Below are 16,277 nucleotides of genomic sequence, written 5' to 3'. Positions count from 1 at the left end.
GACAATACCCTATACTCGGCAAGCTCTAATATCTCCCATGCCATGGGCGCCCGTATCCATGGTTAGCCAGCGGTGTATCAGTTGGAAATCGATGTCATTCAACATGCATATGTTTAGCCTACTTTCTCCGCCTTGGATTATCCCATGAAGAGGCTTCTGAATTACACTTGAAATATTATACTCAATATGGTCTTGCATTGCGCGGTCTAACCAGGCATCACGACGTTGGTAGTGTAGTTTGTGCCCTTACATGGCCTCTATCACGAGTGTTAACGCCACGAAAGACCCCCTAGATTTTGACCGTCAATGTGATGGATCTCTACCACTCGAGGATATGATCGCTTACGATCCAACTGTCAGAAAGCTTTTTCAGGACATTGATACCTCCAAAGCTCGCATCTGGGGATTGACTAACGCATATCGACCGGTAGGCCAATGTATATCCAGCGCAGCCTTTACAATCTAATTCGAACAGCATGCGGAACGTGTTCTACGCATCTTAAAGCTGGACGATCTAATTGAAGGACTTGTGTACTGTGACTATCTCGTCAAGGATTTTGTCTGTAAACCTGAACCAGAATACTACGAAATGGTACGCGCCCAACTTTGGTCACTTGCCACATATGCACTCAATAAAATTGAAAAAGGCAATGAAGCAGGCGAATGTTACAGACCCCTCGAAATGCTATTTTGTCGACGACAACCGTAAAAACGTTGACGCGGCCCGTAAACTGGGCTGGGCGCACTGTGTGCATTTCTGTGAAAAGGGACTCGAAGCTATGGAAGGTGGAAGGATCAAAGAAATTGACGACGCAAGGGAACCTGGTGCTACTGACAATGATGTGATTGATATCACGACATTGGAGGATTTGAGGACAGTCTGGCCTGAGATCTTCAAACAATCGTGAAGTCCGGAGTTGGAAGCTATAGTCAGAGAGTGCTCACATTACTGATAACCACTTGACTGCGAGTTGGATTATAACGTAGATACTTTGTCGATTGAATTGATTTCAATATGACCCGGGACAGTTTCTGACGTGTTATTTGTACTCCGATTGCCAAGGCTTAGTGCAGCTGAGACGTCATTCTTTCCGCGACTTCCATGGACTACTCTCCACGATATTATCAGCCATTTACTCTGCGCGAAGCAATCGCTCTGGATGTCTCCGTTATAACCGAAGGTATATATTGCCAACTGCAATGTAGGCTGGCTTGAATTGTTGTCAGAGATTTCGCGGCTTCAAAACTCTTTACGGAAACTGCGCGAGACGCAATCTATTCTTCAAGAAGAGCAACACGACCCAGATATCAAGAAGGCATATGAAGAGAACGAACAAGTGATGTATGTACCTTCTTCTCTTTCTAACAGGACTTACCCATAATGTGAACCTTCATACAGTGGTTCTCAGCAGGAGCGCATTACGATTCTGAAGATGGCATTAACAGAAAAAGGCCTAATGACGGGTTTACACTACGATTTACAACCCACTCAGCACATACTCGAACCTCCTGTGACTACAGGAAGCTCGGAACATGGCCATGAAAATAGGATTACTAGTGAAGAGGGAGGTGTATTTTTATGACATAATTAATGATTTTGTATAGTTTAAATTCAAGAAGCTGCAAAGCCATCGAGCATGAAATCTTTTCCTTGCAAGTCCCTCGATATAGTCAATCTTCCATTAGTATCAGCCAACAAATTCATAAAACATGGATCAAAATGATTCGCTGGCCTTCCGGCTTGATGTTATAAAGTGAGTTAGTGACCAGTACTGAAAACACATTATTGCATGCCACATCTCACGAAATTGACAATGCATAAAGCAAACTTATTAGTTTAGAACGCCTCGAGAAGGAAAGAAGACGTCGGTCCCAGTACCAAGAAACTCTCATCGGTAGTAGGTATCTACATTGCTGTTCAGACTAGTTGTTAAAGCTACCACTTAGAACTCAGTCAAACTTTACTGGACCTCGAGTCCAACTCTGAATCAAAACAGCCATGGAATGACGTGGACAGTGAAGAATTTACGCGCTTTACTTCTTTAAACAAAGATGTCATCGATGAAATTGAGGTGTGCATACCCTTGTCTACAACAATCTTTATTAACATTCCGTTCATTCGCCTAGAACAATATGTCTTCAGAATTATATTCATTGTCTCAGCACCGCCTGAGGGAGCGGCCGGATGGTTCCTACCTACTGGCGCAGTACCAACAGGTGATCGAAAACATCAAACAAATACCTCACATAAGTCAAACGCAAACGTTTCGCCTAAAAAGAGAAGCTCTAGAGGAACGTCTCAAGGCTTTAATACGTCACTCGGAAGTCCTATTGTCGTCAAATCATAACCAAACAAAAGACACCATGTCGTCCTGCCTCAAAACATTGAAAATCATCTTGATGAACACGCAGCAGCTCCCAAGGCATAAAACGTTGGACAAGCAAACTGTGAACATGAATGACACAAAGTTGGCATCTCGCCTGAATTGCGTAAGATTATATCCTCAGGTTTTACGTTTTATAGAGTGTAAAATCAACTCTTATGTACTTAGGTTCGAGATAATTTGCTCCAGCTTCATGGCAAACATAACAAATATATCGAAAGCCTTGCGACTATTGACGACAAGGTGGCGGAAGTACTATCCATCTATGTTCCTCCAATGGCCCCATTGGAGAAAATCATAGATTCGATCACCACATCCAAGGCCATAGTGAAATTCTGCGAGGAGAACATCAGAACAGAACAGGTTGTCCGTGAACTTCAAATCCGCGGCTCCTTTTTACCTGCCCAAACCAACTTCTATCCAGCCATGAATATTCTCGTTCCCTTACAGGAAGCAATTTCGGTTTTTCTAAATCTTCACTCGGCCCATGATCCCGATATCGAATCATTGAATAACATTTGGAAACTCGAGCAAACATCCACTGAAAATGATAAAGAGTAGGAACCCATGGCATCCTGTACTGCTTAGACTCGTGCTTAGAGTTATCTTTTGACCTAGTAGTAACTTCGTAGACAATTCGGTCCAAGGCATGAAAGGCAGCACTTCCAATGTCAACCTCCCGGACGCCCGACAATTGGTGCCATAGTGTCTACATCTCATTAAGTTTGTCCTTTCTTAACCTTGAGGATTTGTGGAAACTTCTGCATTTTCTGAAACCTCCATACAGAGTATGGTCAAAAAACAAGTCAGTTTTGTCATTGGCACCACATACGGTTGCTCAGAAAATTAAATACTTCCATTACCACTGAAAAAAGTCGTCCAGATACTACATACAATCCTAGCGTCAATTGCATATATCAACTCCACAGTTTGACTCAACCAGTGCGATATGGTCCTTCTACATATTGTAGGTGGGAATTGCAGAAAGATTGGGCGGTAACGCTTACCTATGAGGCAAGCAAATGCCATTGAGTCAACCCAATGCAGTGATAAGACGATAAGACTCCCACGAGTGTAACATCAACTTTTTTCCTCAATCAATTCATCTCCGGGAAAGTGGTATTGAGACACTCTTGACTCAGTGACTGGCATGCTGCAAAGAGGCACTGCCCTCTGCCGCATACCTGCCTGCAATGTGATCCTGCATCCGTATCCTAACCATGGAAACGACCCCGCGACACCACATACAACAACAGAGTGGATTTCAACCTCACTACACCGTTTCTAGGCGTTATGATCTTGGCTTTTTACGACGACTGAGCCACTCGGAAGAGCATTCGTAAGTACATACCAGTTAAAGACTCTCTTGAACACCTACCAAAGCCAAACCGAAAGCTTACCTTCTTTTGTCACTGAAGTTTTACATATCAATACTGACCACCGTTTCAATCATCTACAGGATCCCATTTTTTCTGAAATGATCAGGAATATACAAGTTTACCGTGTCTGCGACGTGCCCTTCCCGCGACCCCATCTATTTTCGAAGCTATTTTCACATTTGATATAGGTTTGTGTGTGGTTCCGTTCTGGATCATGTGTGAAATAATCAAGTGATGACCTGGTTGGCCCTCGATCTCGCGGTCGCTCTAACTTTTAGTGTTTCCAAATGTTTTTCTGTGCTGTCGTGCCCTGCTATAATTTATGACGGTGCGCCGAGGGAATATTAGATACGTTTTTTCATTTCCCTGGTAGACGCGTACACTCACTTGTATATGCTAACTTTTCAGAAAAATAGCTGTTACCTGCTGTTACTAAGCTTATCCCCAGCGGTACTCTTTCAAATGCATATACATACAGATACATACCTGTACCCATATATCTAAATCTTGGCGACTCTGTGGCAGTTTTCTTAAACTTGGACCAATCGCGACATGTGTATCGATGAGGATATTTTTCGTGGACATTACGACCCGATGTACAAATGGAAGTAGATTGCAGCCTTAACGATGACCATATGTGCGATCTCTCGGTCTTTCTCCACAGATCTGTGCCCTTTTTCTTATTTTCAATTTCAAATGACCCATAGCAATGGATTCTTTAATAATGCGGCACTTAGAGAAGACATTTGTTTGTTTGACTTTCTACCTTTCGAACATTTAAGTTCACTTTTTTTCTTCCTTTCTCTGGCTTGACGAACTCTGGAGTTTGTTAGCCTCCTTTTCATTTCTCCTTTTTATTTCTCCTTTTCGTTTTCTTGAAGGCTCAATCCGCTCCGAAGTTGGTCCGTCAAATTCGATAGACCAACTTTTTGAATTTCGTCCATTGCAGCATCTACACCATGACATCTATTGTTGCCAACCAGCCATCTGTCGGAGGTACCAATGGTACCACAGGCTCACCGGGAAGATCTACAGGCAGTCCTACTGGTGCTGGCGCCGGAATCGAAGTGGATTCGGAGATGTTGATGTTCCATGTCAATATCGTTTGCCTCATTCTTCTCGGCGTATTGACGTTGGTACGCCTTCCTCATGCATTCGGCCTGTTCTCTTCGAAAGAATGGCTAGGTTCCCAATTTTTACGACAAGTTTCTACCCGACCAACCGTCCGGCGCTTGGCTACACAAGATATCTATTCTCCTACTTCGACTCCCAAAGGCAGAGGCTACACAGGATATGGGTCTTCAGACGACTCTCACATGTACGCGCAACCAGCACTCCGGCTCACGGAGAAGGGTACTCCAACCACAATCCGGTTCCCCACTAACATCCCTGTAACCTGGTTCATGACATTGCGACCCATCCTTTCTCCCCTCCGCTCTCGCGTAATGCCCGGTTTCTCCGTCGCACAGGCCTTCGTTGTCGTCATGTACTTTTATGCAATGGTTTACGCAGTCTTTTTCCAGTCCAACATCATCACGGATTCGAATCGTACTGGGTGGATTGCTGTTTCTCAACTGCCACTCGTATTCGCATTTGCGCAGAAAAACAGTATCCCTGGAGGACTGATCGGCTATGGGTACGAAAAGGTACTTTGCACTTTAAGAAACATCTTGAAGATGGTGACTAACTTCTTATCAAGTTAAATTTTCTGCACCGGTTCGCGGGAAGGATAGTCGTGCTTACAACGAATATACACACCTTCCACTGGGGTAGGCAATTTATTTCGATGATAATGCAAGAGAAACTTATTCCCTCCCTTCTAGTTTATAAATGGTCTTTGGCCGGAACGTTTTCAACGAAACTAAAACAACCTAGTAATATGTGGGCTTTAATCGCAACTTGTTGCTTCAACTTAATATTCCTTTTTTCAACTGCCTACTGGAGACAAAAGGCTTACACATTGTTCCTGTCTTCACATATTATAGGGTTCAGTCTTGTCCTTCCTGCCGTAAGTAATAGCTATAGACGCTTATGCACAAGGATGACTGATATATCTCAACAGATTTACATGCACAAGAAGAGCACTTTTCCCTATGTTGTCACCGCAGCCGTGTTATTCGCCGTCGATCACCTCCTGCGAGTCGTCAAAACTCGCTGCTCAACTGCTTTCTTGCGCCCAATTCCCGAGTTGGGGCTTACACGCGTTGAAATCCCAGGCATCAATGCTGGGTGGCGGGCCGGACAACATGTTCGCCTTCGGGTTGTGTCTAGTGGCATGGGTCTGTTAGGTTGGGCAGAAAACCATCCTTTCACGGTAGCAAATATTTCCAATACGGAAGAAGGCATGGTCCTCTTGTGCAAAGAATCTGGGGATTGGACCAGACGACTGGAGAAGATAGCCAAATCCAGCACCCATGAAGGTACCATTGGTAGACAGGTGAAAGTCATGGTGGAAGGCCCTTATGGCGGAACCCAACGCACCATCTTTTCTAGCTTTTCTGGTGCGTTGTTTGTGGTCGGTGGAAGTGGCATCACATTTGCGCTATCCTTGATCCAGGATCTGATCCAAAAGGATCTTGAGGGAAATTGTCGCGTCAAAGTCATCGAGCTGATTTGGATAGTGAAGGATCCAGGTAAGCAACTTAATTCACAGTCTAAAACTGTATATTCTTACGCCCACTGTATTTTAGCGTGCCTTACCCCCTTACTTTCTACGTTCTCTAATCTCATCAAAATGTCGGCATTCATACCTGTACGAATCAGTGTTTTCTATACTCGGGCACCGACAGGTCAACAACCCTCGTTCTTTGAATCGGTCACAGACGGTCCTTACATCGGAAAAGCACCATCTTTCAAAGTACAGCCTCAGCATCTGCCCCCAGGCATAACCCTATCCCCCGGGCGTCCGCGAATCGTTAACTTTATCAATCTTACGCTGCAGCGCATTATTGCACTTCGGAGCTCCTCTCAAAACGACGTCAAATTGACTGGTCTTATCATTGGCGTATGTGGTCCTCTGTCGCTGGCTGATGACGTTGCAAAAGCAGTTTCAAATGCTGAAGTATCTCAAAGAGATCATGCCGGCGGAATTGAAGTTTCTGAGGAGACTTTTGGATGGTAACGGTGCTTCAACTTTCAAAGGCTGGTGTTATTTTGCTCCCTTTCATTGTTTTTTTTAGTTGTATGTTTAAGTTCCCTTCGAATGTACTTTTCTACCTTCCACATTGTTTTGGGTGTTGGCTACTGTGTTTCTCTGCGGCGCACTACACCAGTGGATTGGATTCGATCAGTGATCGGAAAATGAATGTGCCGTATTTAGGCAAAGGTGTCTCACATAAATTAGGCAGGGATTTATCTTGGCTCGTCGCCAGCAGATGAGTAAGTCAAAACCAAAACATTAGGCCGAGGGAAAACAACGGAGACTCGAAATTTGCACGGCAAAGACGACATCTTGAAGTATAATAGCCTGTGATCATGCCACCATCCTGTCAGCATTACCCCTAATGGCAATCTGTCAAACACAGCGACCACAAAGGGAGGTCCACCACAGAAAAGGAAATAAATATACATCGGAATTGATCCCGAAAGAGAGGGTTAAAGAACCATAGTAATGGTACAATAGGACAAACATGAGTATGCGAGCCCGAAGGAGAGGATTAGAGAACCATAGTAATGGTACCATAGGACAAACATGAGTATACAGCCAGGCGAGCCATCAGAGCCGCTTGGCAGTCCGCACAAGTCTGCGCTCAAATGCGGCCAGCATGCCGCCGATGTTCATCCCCACGAGCGTTTCCCCCCGTCTCATCACCGCCTCATACCCTGCCGGCACCGCCCCGTCCACATCCCGGCTGTTCCAAATCTTATACTCTGCGCCGTACTCGGCACGCCGGCATCCTTCGTTGCCGCTGCTGCCGCCCGCAGCCGCGGCCGCACCTATACCTGTACCTGCACCCTCATCCTCCGCCAGCCAATGGCCACCAGTTTCTCCCCCAGATCTCCCGACTGAAACCGGCCCAAAGAAGCGTTCGACCACGCTGTCACTCTCTGGCTACACAAGTTAGCTTGTGCTGCACATGCTCACTTCCACACATACCCCCGTAGCCCACTGCCTTTGCGCAGAATGCGATATATTCGTCCATTTCCTCATCCGTCATATCCCCCACGTTTCTGTGATGTCTGAGATTCTGTTCACATCCAATGAGGATTTGCTTACAGTTGCCTCCTGCTGTCAAACTTCATTTCTCGTTGCTCATCCTTCGTCAGCTTGTTGATCTGCTTCAGAAACTCTTCCTCAGATCCCAGCAAACACGCCACATCGTCTATGTCTCCGTCTTCTGGGCCTCTACTCTCCTGTTAGCCATTGCTGTCACATTATCTGCTCATTACATACCTGGTCGTCCCATCAAGCCCATACACCATTTTTATCACAATGATCAACGCCCCTAGCAAACTGGCTTCCGGAGGCACACCGTCGTAATGGTGTCGGAACGCGTCGCTAGGCTTCAGTTTCGCAAGTCCAGGTGCCAGTGTCCAGTGCAATGTCAGTGGCACTGACAACACGCTCGCAACTCGTTTCGCAAGTCGGTATAACAGCGCTACACACCTCCGTCAGCCATGTCATACGTTCAGTCACAAACACATACGTGTTCCACCCATTTCTTTCGTAATCCTCCATAGGATACTGGCTGCATTAATTTCAGGAACGTAGATCCCATAGTTGCTATTTAGCTTTTTTGCAAGTCTGGAGGCTACTTTGTGCATCGCCATCGTTCGGGGTGCATGCTACACAATGAAAAAAAAAATAATTATGAATCCCCATCAACACATTTCTGCACATGTACCATCACCCTGTAAACATTACTCACAGGTGGTGATAATGCTTGTACATTATGCTTCGTCAGATGCTCCGTCATTGACTCGGGCAGCGATTTGACTCCGTTCAGATACGGGATCTCATACTTTTCGATCAACCTGTTTAGATCCACATTAGAACAGATTCAATATGACACCCTAAATCGTCTCCATTCTTACCGTGTAAAGTCTCTGTACATTACTGGTATTCGCATCATCCAGCATGTCACCACGAGCACTGCGATCGTGCTTAGAGGGCTTTCATATCTAAACCGTCCTTTCCGACCTCCCTCCATCTTCGGTTGTCCTGATTCTGGACCTGAAATCTTACTCTCGCCCAGTTCGTCCTCGGACGAGCTCGAAAGATCAGAGTTCTCCTGCATGAGTAACTCCAATTCGGCATCTTCTTCCTCTTCCTCGTCTTCATCAGTATCGGAATGTTCTTCCTTCTCATTGGCATCGTCGTCATTCGCCTGTTCATCTTCAGATGCACCGTCCAAGTCTTGTTTCATCGACGAAGAAAATGCCTTTATATCGACTACTGGATCTACTTCATCATGTATTTGGGTCTCCACTGCATGGTGATAGGGCTCGGCAGGTGGAGGGTCGGGCAGCAGTGCCAGATTAAGTGCCCATACGTCCCTACATATGATCTAAAGTATACATATATGGGGTTTAGAATCTTATGACTATAGTTATCGTGGCACCATCTGACCTCGAACTCAGGAGGGAGTTCCCATATCTTCGTCAGGGCAGCAATCTGCTTCCGCAAGATGAGCTGCAGGCATAGAAAATAGTGGTATCGCCCTCTAGCGCCATGGTACACTGAGTAAAAATGGGCGTGATCATTAGATAAATGAGTATGGTATCAAGCAGAAAAGGGCGTATCGAGAGTTAGAGTGAGGAACGCACATTTAGGATTGGCATTGCTTGCTTTGCCTTTCTTCCGTTTGCTCTTCAATGTCCTTTTCCTCATGGCATGAGGTCCGACCTCTGTGATTTCCGTCGTCTCGCTTCTATAGTTCTATTTCCACGTCCAACATTCAGGTAAAAAAACACAGTTGAACAGTGAGTTATTGAGCAAAATCCTGAATGGTAGCATGAGAAAAAGGAGTGAGGATGCTCATATGGGTACCTGTAATACATGTCCTTCGCTGCACGCTATGAGCCCGCTCGACGGCTCTTTATGCCATTGCTTTGACCCGCATGTGGGACACCTTCTTCGAGGCGCCATCGCGTAGGTATTAGCGGATTATGAATAATTGAGTGGTGGCAGTTGAGGTTTGGTTTTGTATCACTTCAAGTCCTGAAAGTGAAACGAGTGAGGATCATTGCAAATTCTGCACAGCCACTAACAGGGTGATCGCGCTGGCGATGAAGCTCTTCCTACCTCTCTTAATCACTCTTTACTTCTATACCCTGTTCGCTTTTGCGGCTTTTCCCTCTTTGACTTTTGGTTACTTGCACTGTGGCTGGCTGATCGGATATATACCAAGAAAGTTGGCGTTGTGTTTCTGCCTTTACTTTGGCTCTAAAGTAATATGCGACCGTTCACCGTATGGTTCGCGTTATTGGCGTTTTTGGTTGCAAGCGTTGCAGCGTAAGTATTTGTTTTGATATACACTCTTCAAATAACTTGAACAAATTTTATTCCTGCTTTATATTGTAAACTATTAGTTGGGAAAAGGTGCGTTTATTCCGTTATTCCACCGTTACGACCCCAAGTTTAACTTCATGGTCTCGCATATTAGGAAGACCATGAAATATTCGATATTGTCTCGGAGTTAGAGGCAGCGGAGGGAAAAGGGACGACGTTCTACTCGTGGTTGGATGTGCCACCCACAGCCAGCACCAACGATATCGCAAAAGCTTACAGAAAGAAGAGCATGCTTCTCCAGTATGTTTTACATTTTATTTTCGAAAACTTATGCTTTACATGTGTTGGTATGTTTCTTTAGCCCTGATAAAAACCCTGATGTCAAGGGTGTTCATGAACGCTTCGCGCGTCTTGGCGTTATCTCGACAATTTTGAGGAACAAGGAAAGCAGGAAACGGTAGGCTGGCCTGTTTCTTCACTTTGACTTCATATTGCTTAGACGTGTACCACAGGTACGATTTCTTCTACAAGAATGGGGTACCGAAATGGAGAGGTACTGGTTACTACTACTCACGCTTCCGCCCTGGACTTGGTGTAAGAGCTTCTTCCAACAATATTATGCGTGTTCTGACGCAACCTACTCTCATAGTCGGTCATAATCTTCTTGACAGTATTGACTTCTGCTTTGCAATTCGTAATCCAAGGGATCAACTATAGAAAGGATCTAGAGCGCATTGAACTCATTGTGTCCCAGGCGAAGGCGGCGGCTTGGGGTCCTAAAATGGTGCCTGTTGCAGGCCAGCGAAAAGTGGGTTCTGCTAAGTTAATGGACAAACAGGACACATATTTAATTTTGGTTGTAGGTCCGGGTCAACCTTGGCGAATCTCGCGACGAAGATGGTGAAGTTACTGGCAAAAGATGGCTCGACATGGTTGTAGAGGACTCATGTGTGTATCTGGTGAGATTTATATTTTGTCTTCCACCTAGTGTATCTTATTAACGCATACGAAAGCTTGAACCAAATGGCGACATGCACCTTATCGACGCATCGACTGCTGTGAAACCTTCAATCGCCAATACATGGTTCATTGTCCTGTTGAGGTCCCTCTTAAACAAACTCACAGGCGGTCGATTACTTGACAAAGCTACAGCTGTTCCTGCCCCAGTTGGTGAAAATGGCTCAGCTCCTGATATTGACACTGATGCCTCGTCGACCACTGGTTCCGAAGCACCTAGTGGCTATTCAACTCCTAAAAATGGAGAAGAAAAAGTCCGCATTGGAGGGCCAACCTCAAAGGCAGGAGGAATGAGAAGAAAGAACGTTAGAAAGAGGGCATAAGGTGATGTAATGCTAGTTCGGCAGTGGATGAGGTCATGTCCTGCATATATAAGTAATGTAGCTCTCTATTATTACATTGTCGGTTGCCAGTATTTTTATACAACTCGTGAGTGAGTCGAAGCGCGAAGCCTTACGGAGGCAAATAAATAATGGCCGCGAGCACTTGTGGACAATGCATCATCTGATCCGCGTAGAAGAAGCCAAGCCCGGCGACGCGATTCTTTTAGTTTATCAACCTGCCCCATCAAAGACTAAAACTTGTTTTGTTTTTATACAACACGTCCGCTTGAATCATCTCGTCGTAAAGTCGAAAACCGTACCGTATTTTTCATCATCATATCAACGTGGTCATCTGTCTGTTTCGTGTATCTACTAACTTCATCTTCTTGTATACCCTCCCTTTCATTACTTTAGCACGCGTTTTTCTCCCGACTATTTAAGTGTCTCATGGAGGCATCGTCGTCGAAGATGAGTGGCCTCCAGCAAATGTTGGAGGAGGATGAGATGGACAACCAAGGCGAAGGTTCAGTTCGTCTTTCATACTTTAATTTGGTCATGTTAACTGAATGGCATACAGCCTGTGGCGAAGACGAGGTCATCATCCCGTCTCTCGCGTTCAACAAATCCACCGATTCGTTGGGTGGGCTTTCACAACTTTCGCAGGTGCGCTTTTTCAGACATCAGTATCTCACATCTGTCAACCTTGACGTATCCCTATAAAAGCAAACCAGTTACTCTCAGTTTGGAGAGAACGACATCACATCCCTGATCATGGAATACAATGAACCAGAACGTATGTATTAAACTTAATTCAAAGCGCCTCGGTACTGAACACTCGATAGCTCCTCCTCCAACCCAACCAAATGACGAAGACAATGCCTCTGGCTCTTCCTCTGGGCCCTCGACTACGAGTTTGGGGAAACGCAAGGCTAGCGAGTCGTCTTCCGTGTCCATCAACGCCGAACGCGAGTCCAAAATTCCGCGGCCGGTTTCCCGTCCCTCAATGGACGATTTCTTCAGCGGAGGTTTTGAGGACATTATCTCTCCAGATGATTATACTACACCCATCCGTCTCGTACGCATTCCCACAGAAAGTCTGATTGGCGTCTAATAGAAACTCCGCAGTCTGCGCACCATAGTCTGCAACCTCTCTTCAGGACCCTGGCATACGGTTCGCAATACGAAATTGCGCGTTATGTTAGCCTCGGGAAAGCGGAGTACAAGACGCTTTTGTTTCCTAACCTATCCAAACTGGCACAGTATAAGACCAATGCCTTAGCCGTCCCCGTCACTGCTAGAATCATCTTAAGTGATGATGTTGTGGGTGATGAAGAAGAAGAAGGCGGTTAGTTGCATATATTATTACACCTATTTCCTAGATGATATTTCGATTTCAGGAGAATGGAAAGACGCGTTTGCTAGAGAGCAAGCATCCAAAGTATGAAATTCTACGTCGATTAAACGCTTCAATACTTACAGCGTTTCCAGTCTCCGTGGGCAGAGCTAGATCGCGAAGAAGAGTCCTTGAAAAAGGACCCAATGAGTGGTTTAGGTTTTACCAACACCGGTGAATATAAGAACTGGTATGGAGGGAAAGTCTTATTCCACGGAAAACTTCAAGCACCGAAGACAGCTGGCAATAATCCGCCCAGATTTAAGATGACGCTGGAACCCGCCGAACTGGATACCTCTAATATGTTTGCCCGCCGTTTTGGCAGCAAGAATATCTTCCGACTCAAGCTGACAAAATATGTCCTAAACACGAAGCATACAGACGCGTTGATGAATTACCTGTGCCGGCCTTTGATTCTCTGTGGCAGTGTTTTTCGAGCCTTTTATTCCAAGGAGACGAATGTTTTTTATATCAAAACAAACGAATATACGGACGGGGAGAAAATTATTACCGGCAAAACTGTTGAGGGCACCATGTCGTTACTCGAATTCCTTGAGTGGCATAACCCCATGGCATATAACAATGGTCAGGTACACCTCTTTTTTTTTTGGCATTGAACCGTGTAAAAATTGATGTTCGTGTTAGACAATGGCGAAATATGTTTCCAGGTTTGCACTTGGCTTGTCAAACTCAGTACCTGGGATCGTTGTCAATCAAAGTAATATACACTTTATCGATGACATTAGTGCGTACGCTTTCAATCACAAAAATGTCGAAATTTATCGTAATGATTGCAGTCGCCTCTAGTACCAAGTCAAATATGACTGACGGTGCGGGAAAAATTAACCGCTGGTCGCTAATGCAAATTCGCCACCGTCTGAACTGGGAAGATAAACCTACGGCTATTCAGATACGCATTTTTGGTACAAAGGTAAGAATTTCCGGTATCCAGAGTACACAGCTGAGAAGGTTATAAATTTAGGGTCTTTTAATCGACGATGGAATTAATGCTAGTGAAGAAGCCTGTGTTCAAGTCACTCCTTCACAAAGGAAAATTCAGTTCCCGGAAGGCCGGCCAGTAGACCTGGCCCATCGAATAGTGGACGTGCTCCGCGCGTCTCACACCAAAGCACCGTGCCGTTTATCTGTCGAAACCATTATATGCCTTGCGGAAAATGGAGTCCCGAAGAGTGCATTTCTTGCGCTCCTTCAGAAAGCCCTGGTTGAACTGGTTGAACCGCTTCTAAAATGGGATACTGTCGAGGATATGCGTACTCTGTGGACCAATGTCCGACGACTTGGGGGTGTAATGGCTGCCCGGAGAGCACGAGAAGAAGCTGGTCTTGCTCGTGTGAAAGGATACTCTGATCGGAATGTAGATGAAGACCCAGATGACGATGAGGGCATTGATAACAGTCCCTCAGACAAGGAGTCTGTGGCATGGTGGGCGGATGAAGTCAGTGGCTGTCCTTCTTCTCTTGAAGAGACAGTTATGTGTATGCTGGACGCGGGGTTTACACCACAAGACAATCCAGTGCTGCGTGACAAATTGTATAGATTCATCAAAGGGCGCGTGGGTTACTACATCAAAGGGTATCGAATCGACGTACCAATGTCTGCAACTGCATTCATTGTCCCAGGTACGTCCTCCGTCTTATGATGAACTATTTACTGAAAATAAAATAGACACATACGGGATTCTTGAACCTGGCGAAATTTTCTTCAAAAGCTCTCGTCGAGCATTCTTAAATCCCGATGGATCGTCGACCGACGTGGTTGTTGGAAAAGTTCTTCTCACTCGTCATCCATGCAAACTTCCGACTGATATCCAAAAGGTCGGTTTCCCGGTTTTCATAATCTCATTTACTAAACATACCTATAGATGGATGCTGTGGATAGACCGGGACTCCATCACCTCACAGATGTAATTGTTATGTCTACGAAAGGCGACAGGCGAGCAGCGGATCTTCTATCTGGAGGTCGGTAAATTTACCGTTATGCAAGCACTCGTATAAATTGCCCCTTTTCTATTTAGGTGATTATGATGGCGACAAAGGAACTTTTATTTACCAACCTGAACTTGTGGAGCCCTTCAAAAACGCGTCTTTGCGGTATTCGGAGCCACCTAAAAACATCAACAAGTATTTTGTTGCTGAGAATATGGAAGTCACGACATTCCAGGAGCAAACTTCGGGGCTTGATGACACGGAGAAAATTCGTCGATTCCAGGAGTACTTATTGGGCTCTGTACGCAATATGAGTGTGGTCGGAAAATATTCAACTTTTCATGATATATCAACGTATACTCAAGGGTATTCTCATCCGGACACAATACGACTGGCTTATATGTAAGTTTGCTTTACATTACCTGCAGATCGTTCTTAATGAAACACATCTAGGTTTTGTATGACGCTCGATGGAATTAAAACTGGCATGAGAGTCCTTCCAGATGTTCTAGCACAGGATATGAAAAATTTCAACAAACGTGCACCGCGATGGAAAGAAACGGACGAAGAACGAACGCGACTTGCCAATCTAAACGAAGTACATGCCAAACGCCCACAACATTTGTCTCGCTTCATCATGGATGATTTATACAGACAGGCAGAGGATGAAGGCAAAAAATGGTACCCCCGGTTGGAAAAGGCATTTTGTGAACGTCCCGTCAAAATTGATGAAGATTTAGCTGCGCCATGGCGACTTGCTTTGGAAATGGCGACACGATGGATGAAAGATGAAAGCAACTCTCGAATGGCTAATGATCTTGAGAGGATTAAATATCACGTTGAGGTGGTATACAACGAACATCGTGGCGAGATGGGATCGCCGAAGAAGCCCACTAAAACTCCAAAGAAAAGTAGCGGCAGCGGGTCTTCGTTCAGCGAATTGCCCATTGAAGTGCGCCAGAACAAAATAAGAGAGTTGTCGCAAAAGTTCAACTCTCGTCCGACCAAAGATGAACTTTTCATGGCTGAAGAGGAAATTGCCCGTCTACGAGCGTCCTATGCGTATGTATATGATTTCGAGATGCGGCGGGGGTTAAATGGCTTCACTCGATTTCCATTCGACATGGCCATGCGAGAGCTCTGTCTGATAAAATCGCGGGCAATAGGGCGCATGAAAGCCGTCACTGGAGATTTCTACGACCATTTCAACATGAAACACCCGAAGCAACACCACCACTGAGAAAGGCAGCGTCTCACAGCACCAATTTTCACCTAACTGGTCAAGTTACTATATCTATTGCACGACCCGATACCCGACTTCGCACCGATGTCCGGTGCTTCGACCGATTTACTACTATTTACATGCAAATCTATAATAATGCTA

General features: G+C 45.3%; 7 protein-coding genes across 7 annotated transcripts; 6 read left to right on the top strand and 1 right to left on the bottom strand.

Annotated features, from left to right (window-relative positions):
* Positions 1-42: 42 nt before the first annotated feature.
* Positions 43-908, top strand: JR316_0004834 (uncharacterized protein; the record flags this gene model as incomplete). The annotated part of the gene is made up of 5 exons (XM_047890598.1): positions 43-61; positions 118-228; positions 285-427; positions 476-592; positions 648-908. 5 exons carry the CDS (start codon positions 43-45, stop codon positions 906-908), a joined length of 651 nt encoding a protein of 216 aa, XP_047750359.1.
* A 194-nt stretch (positions 909-1,102) lies between these two features.
* Positions 1,103-1,641, top strand: JR316_0004833 (uncharacterized protein; the record flags this gene model as incomplete). The annotated part of the gene is made up of 4 exons (XM_047890597.1): positions 1,103-1,181; positions 1,228-1,342; positions 1,400-1,571; positions 1,606-1,641. 4 exons carry the CDS (start codon positions 1,103-1,105, stop codon positions 1,639-1,641), a joined length of 402 nt encoding a protein of 133 aa, XP_047750358.1.
* A 69-nt stretch (positions 1,642-1,710) lies between these two features.
* JR316_0004832 (uncharacterized protein) lies at positions 1,711-2,945 on the top strand (the record flags this gene model as incomplete). The annotated part of the gene is made up of 5 exons (XM_047890596.1): positions 1,711-1,754; positions 1,825-1,898; positions 1,948-2,072; positions 2,164-2,490; positions 2,553-2,945. The coding sequence occupies 5 exons, from the start codon at positions 1,711-1,713 to the stop codon at positions 2,943-2,945; spliced, it is 963 nt and encodes a 320-aa protein (XP_047750357.1).
* Positions 2,946-4,722: 1,777 nt separating this feature from the next.
* On the top strand, positions 4,723-6,884 carry JR316_0004831 (Ferric/cupric reductase transmembrane component B; the record flags this gene model as incomplete). The annotated part of the gene is made up of 5 exons (XM_047890595.1): positions 4,723-5,409; positions 5,463-5,532; positions 5,587-5,771; positions 5,826-6,396; positions 6,454-6,884. The coding sequence occupies 5 exons, from the start codon at positions 4,723-4,725 to the stop codon at positions 6,882-6,884; spliced, it is 1,944 nt and encodes a 647-aa protein (XP_047750356.1).
* A 594-nt stretch (positions 6,885-7,478) lies between these two features.
* Positions 7,479-9,719, bottom strand: JR316_0004830 (uncharacterized protein; the record flags this gene model as incomplete). Its single annotated transcript, XM_047890594.1, has 10 exons — positions 7,479-7,810; positions 7,860-7,933; positions 7,980-8,108; positions 8,157-8,361; positions 8,410-8,548; positions 8,632-8,737; positions 8,798-9,270; positions 9,333-9,442; positions 9,530-9,633; positions 9,685-9,719. 10 exons carry the CDS (start codon positions 9,717-9,719, stop codon positions 7,479-7,481), a joined length of 1,707 nt encoding a protein of 568 aa, XP_047750355.1.
* A 439-nt stretch (positions 9,720-10,158) lies between these two features.
* JR316_0004829 (putative J domain-containing protein C2E1P5.03) lies at positions 10,159-11,554 on the top strand (the record flags this gene model as incomplete). The annotated part of the gene is made up of 8 exons (XM_047890593.1): positions 10,159-10,217; positions 10,295-10,304; positions 10,369-10,514; positions 10,576-10,671; positions 10,727-10,808; positions 10,864-11,022; positions 11,078-11,173; positions 11,228-11,554. The coding sequence occupies 8 exons, from the start codon at positions 10,159-10,161 to the stop codon at positions 11,552-11,554; spliced, it is 975 nt and encodes a 324-aa protein (XP_047750354.1).
* A 447-nt stretch (positions 11,555-12,001) lies between these two features.
* On the top strand, positions 12,002-16,133 carry JR316_0004828 (putative RNA-dependent RNA polymerase SHL2; the record flags this gene model as incomplete). The annotated part of the gene is made up of 13 exons (XM_047890592.1): positions 12,002-12,217; positions 12,278-12,347; positions 12,397-12,629; positions 12,680-12,899; positions 12,952-12,992; positions 13,043-13,537; positions 13,593-13,692; positions 13,745-13,878; positions 13,930-14,587; positions 14,634-14,782; positions 14,830-14,926; positions 14,983-15,295; positions 15,347-16,133. 13 exons carry the CDS (start codon positions 12,002-12,004, stop codon positions 16,131-16,133), a joined length of 3,513 nt encoding a protein of 1,170 aa, XP_047750353.1.
* Between the last annotated feature and the right edge of the window lie 144 nt (positions 16,134-16,277).

Source organism: Psilocybe cubensis, chromosome 4 (assembly GCF_017499595.1).
Source record: "Psilocybe cubensis strain MGC-MH-2018 chromosome 4, whole genome shotgun sequence".
In the NCBI taxonomy this organism is placed as follows: domain Eukaryota; kingdom Fungi; phylum Basidiomycota; class Agaricomycetes; order Agaricales; family Agrocybaceae; genus Psilocybe; species Psilocybe cubensis.
The sequence above is the reverse complement of the archived record's forward strand: the minus strand, read 5'-3'. Positions and strand labels throughout refer to the sequence as shown.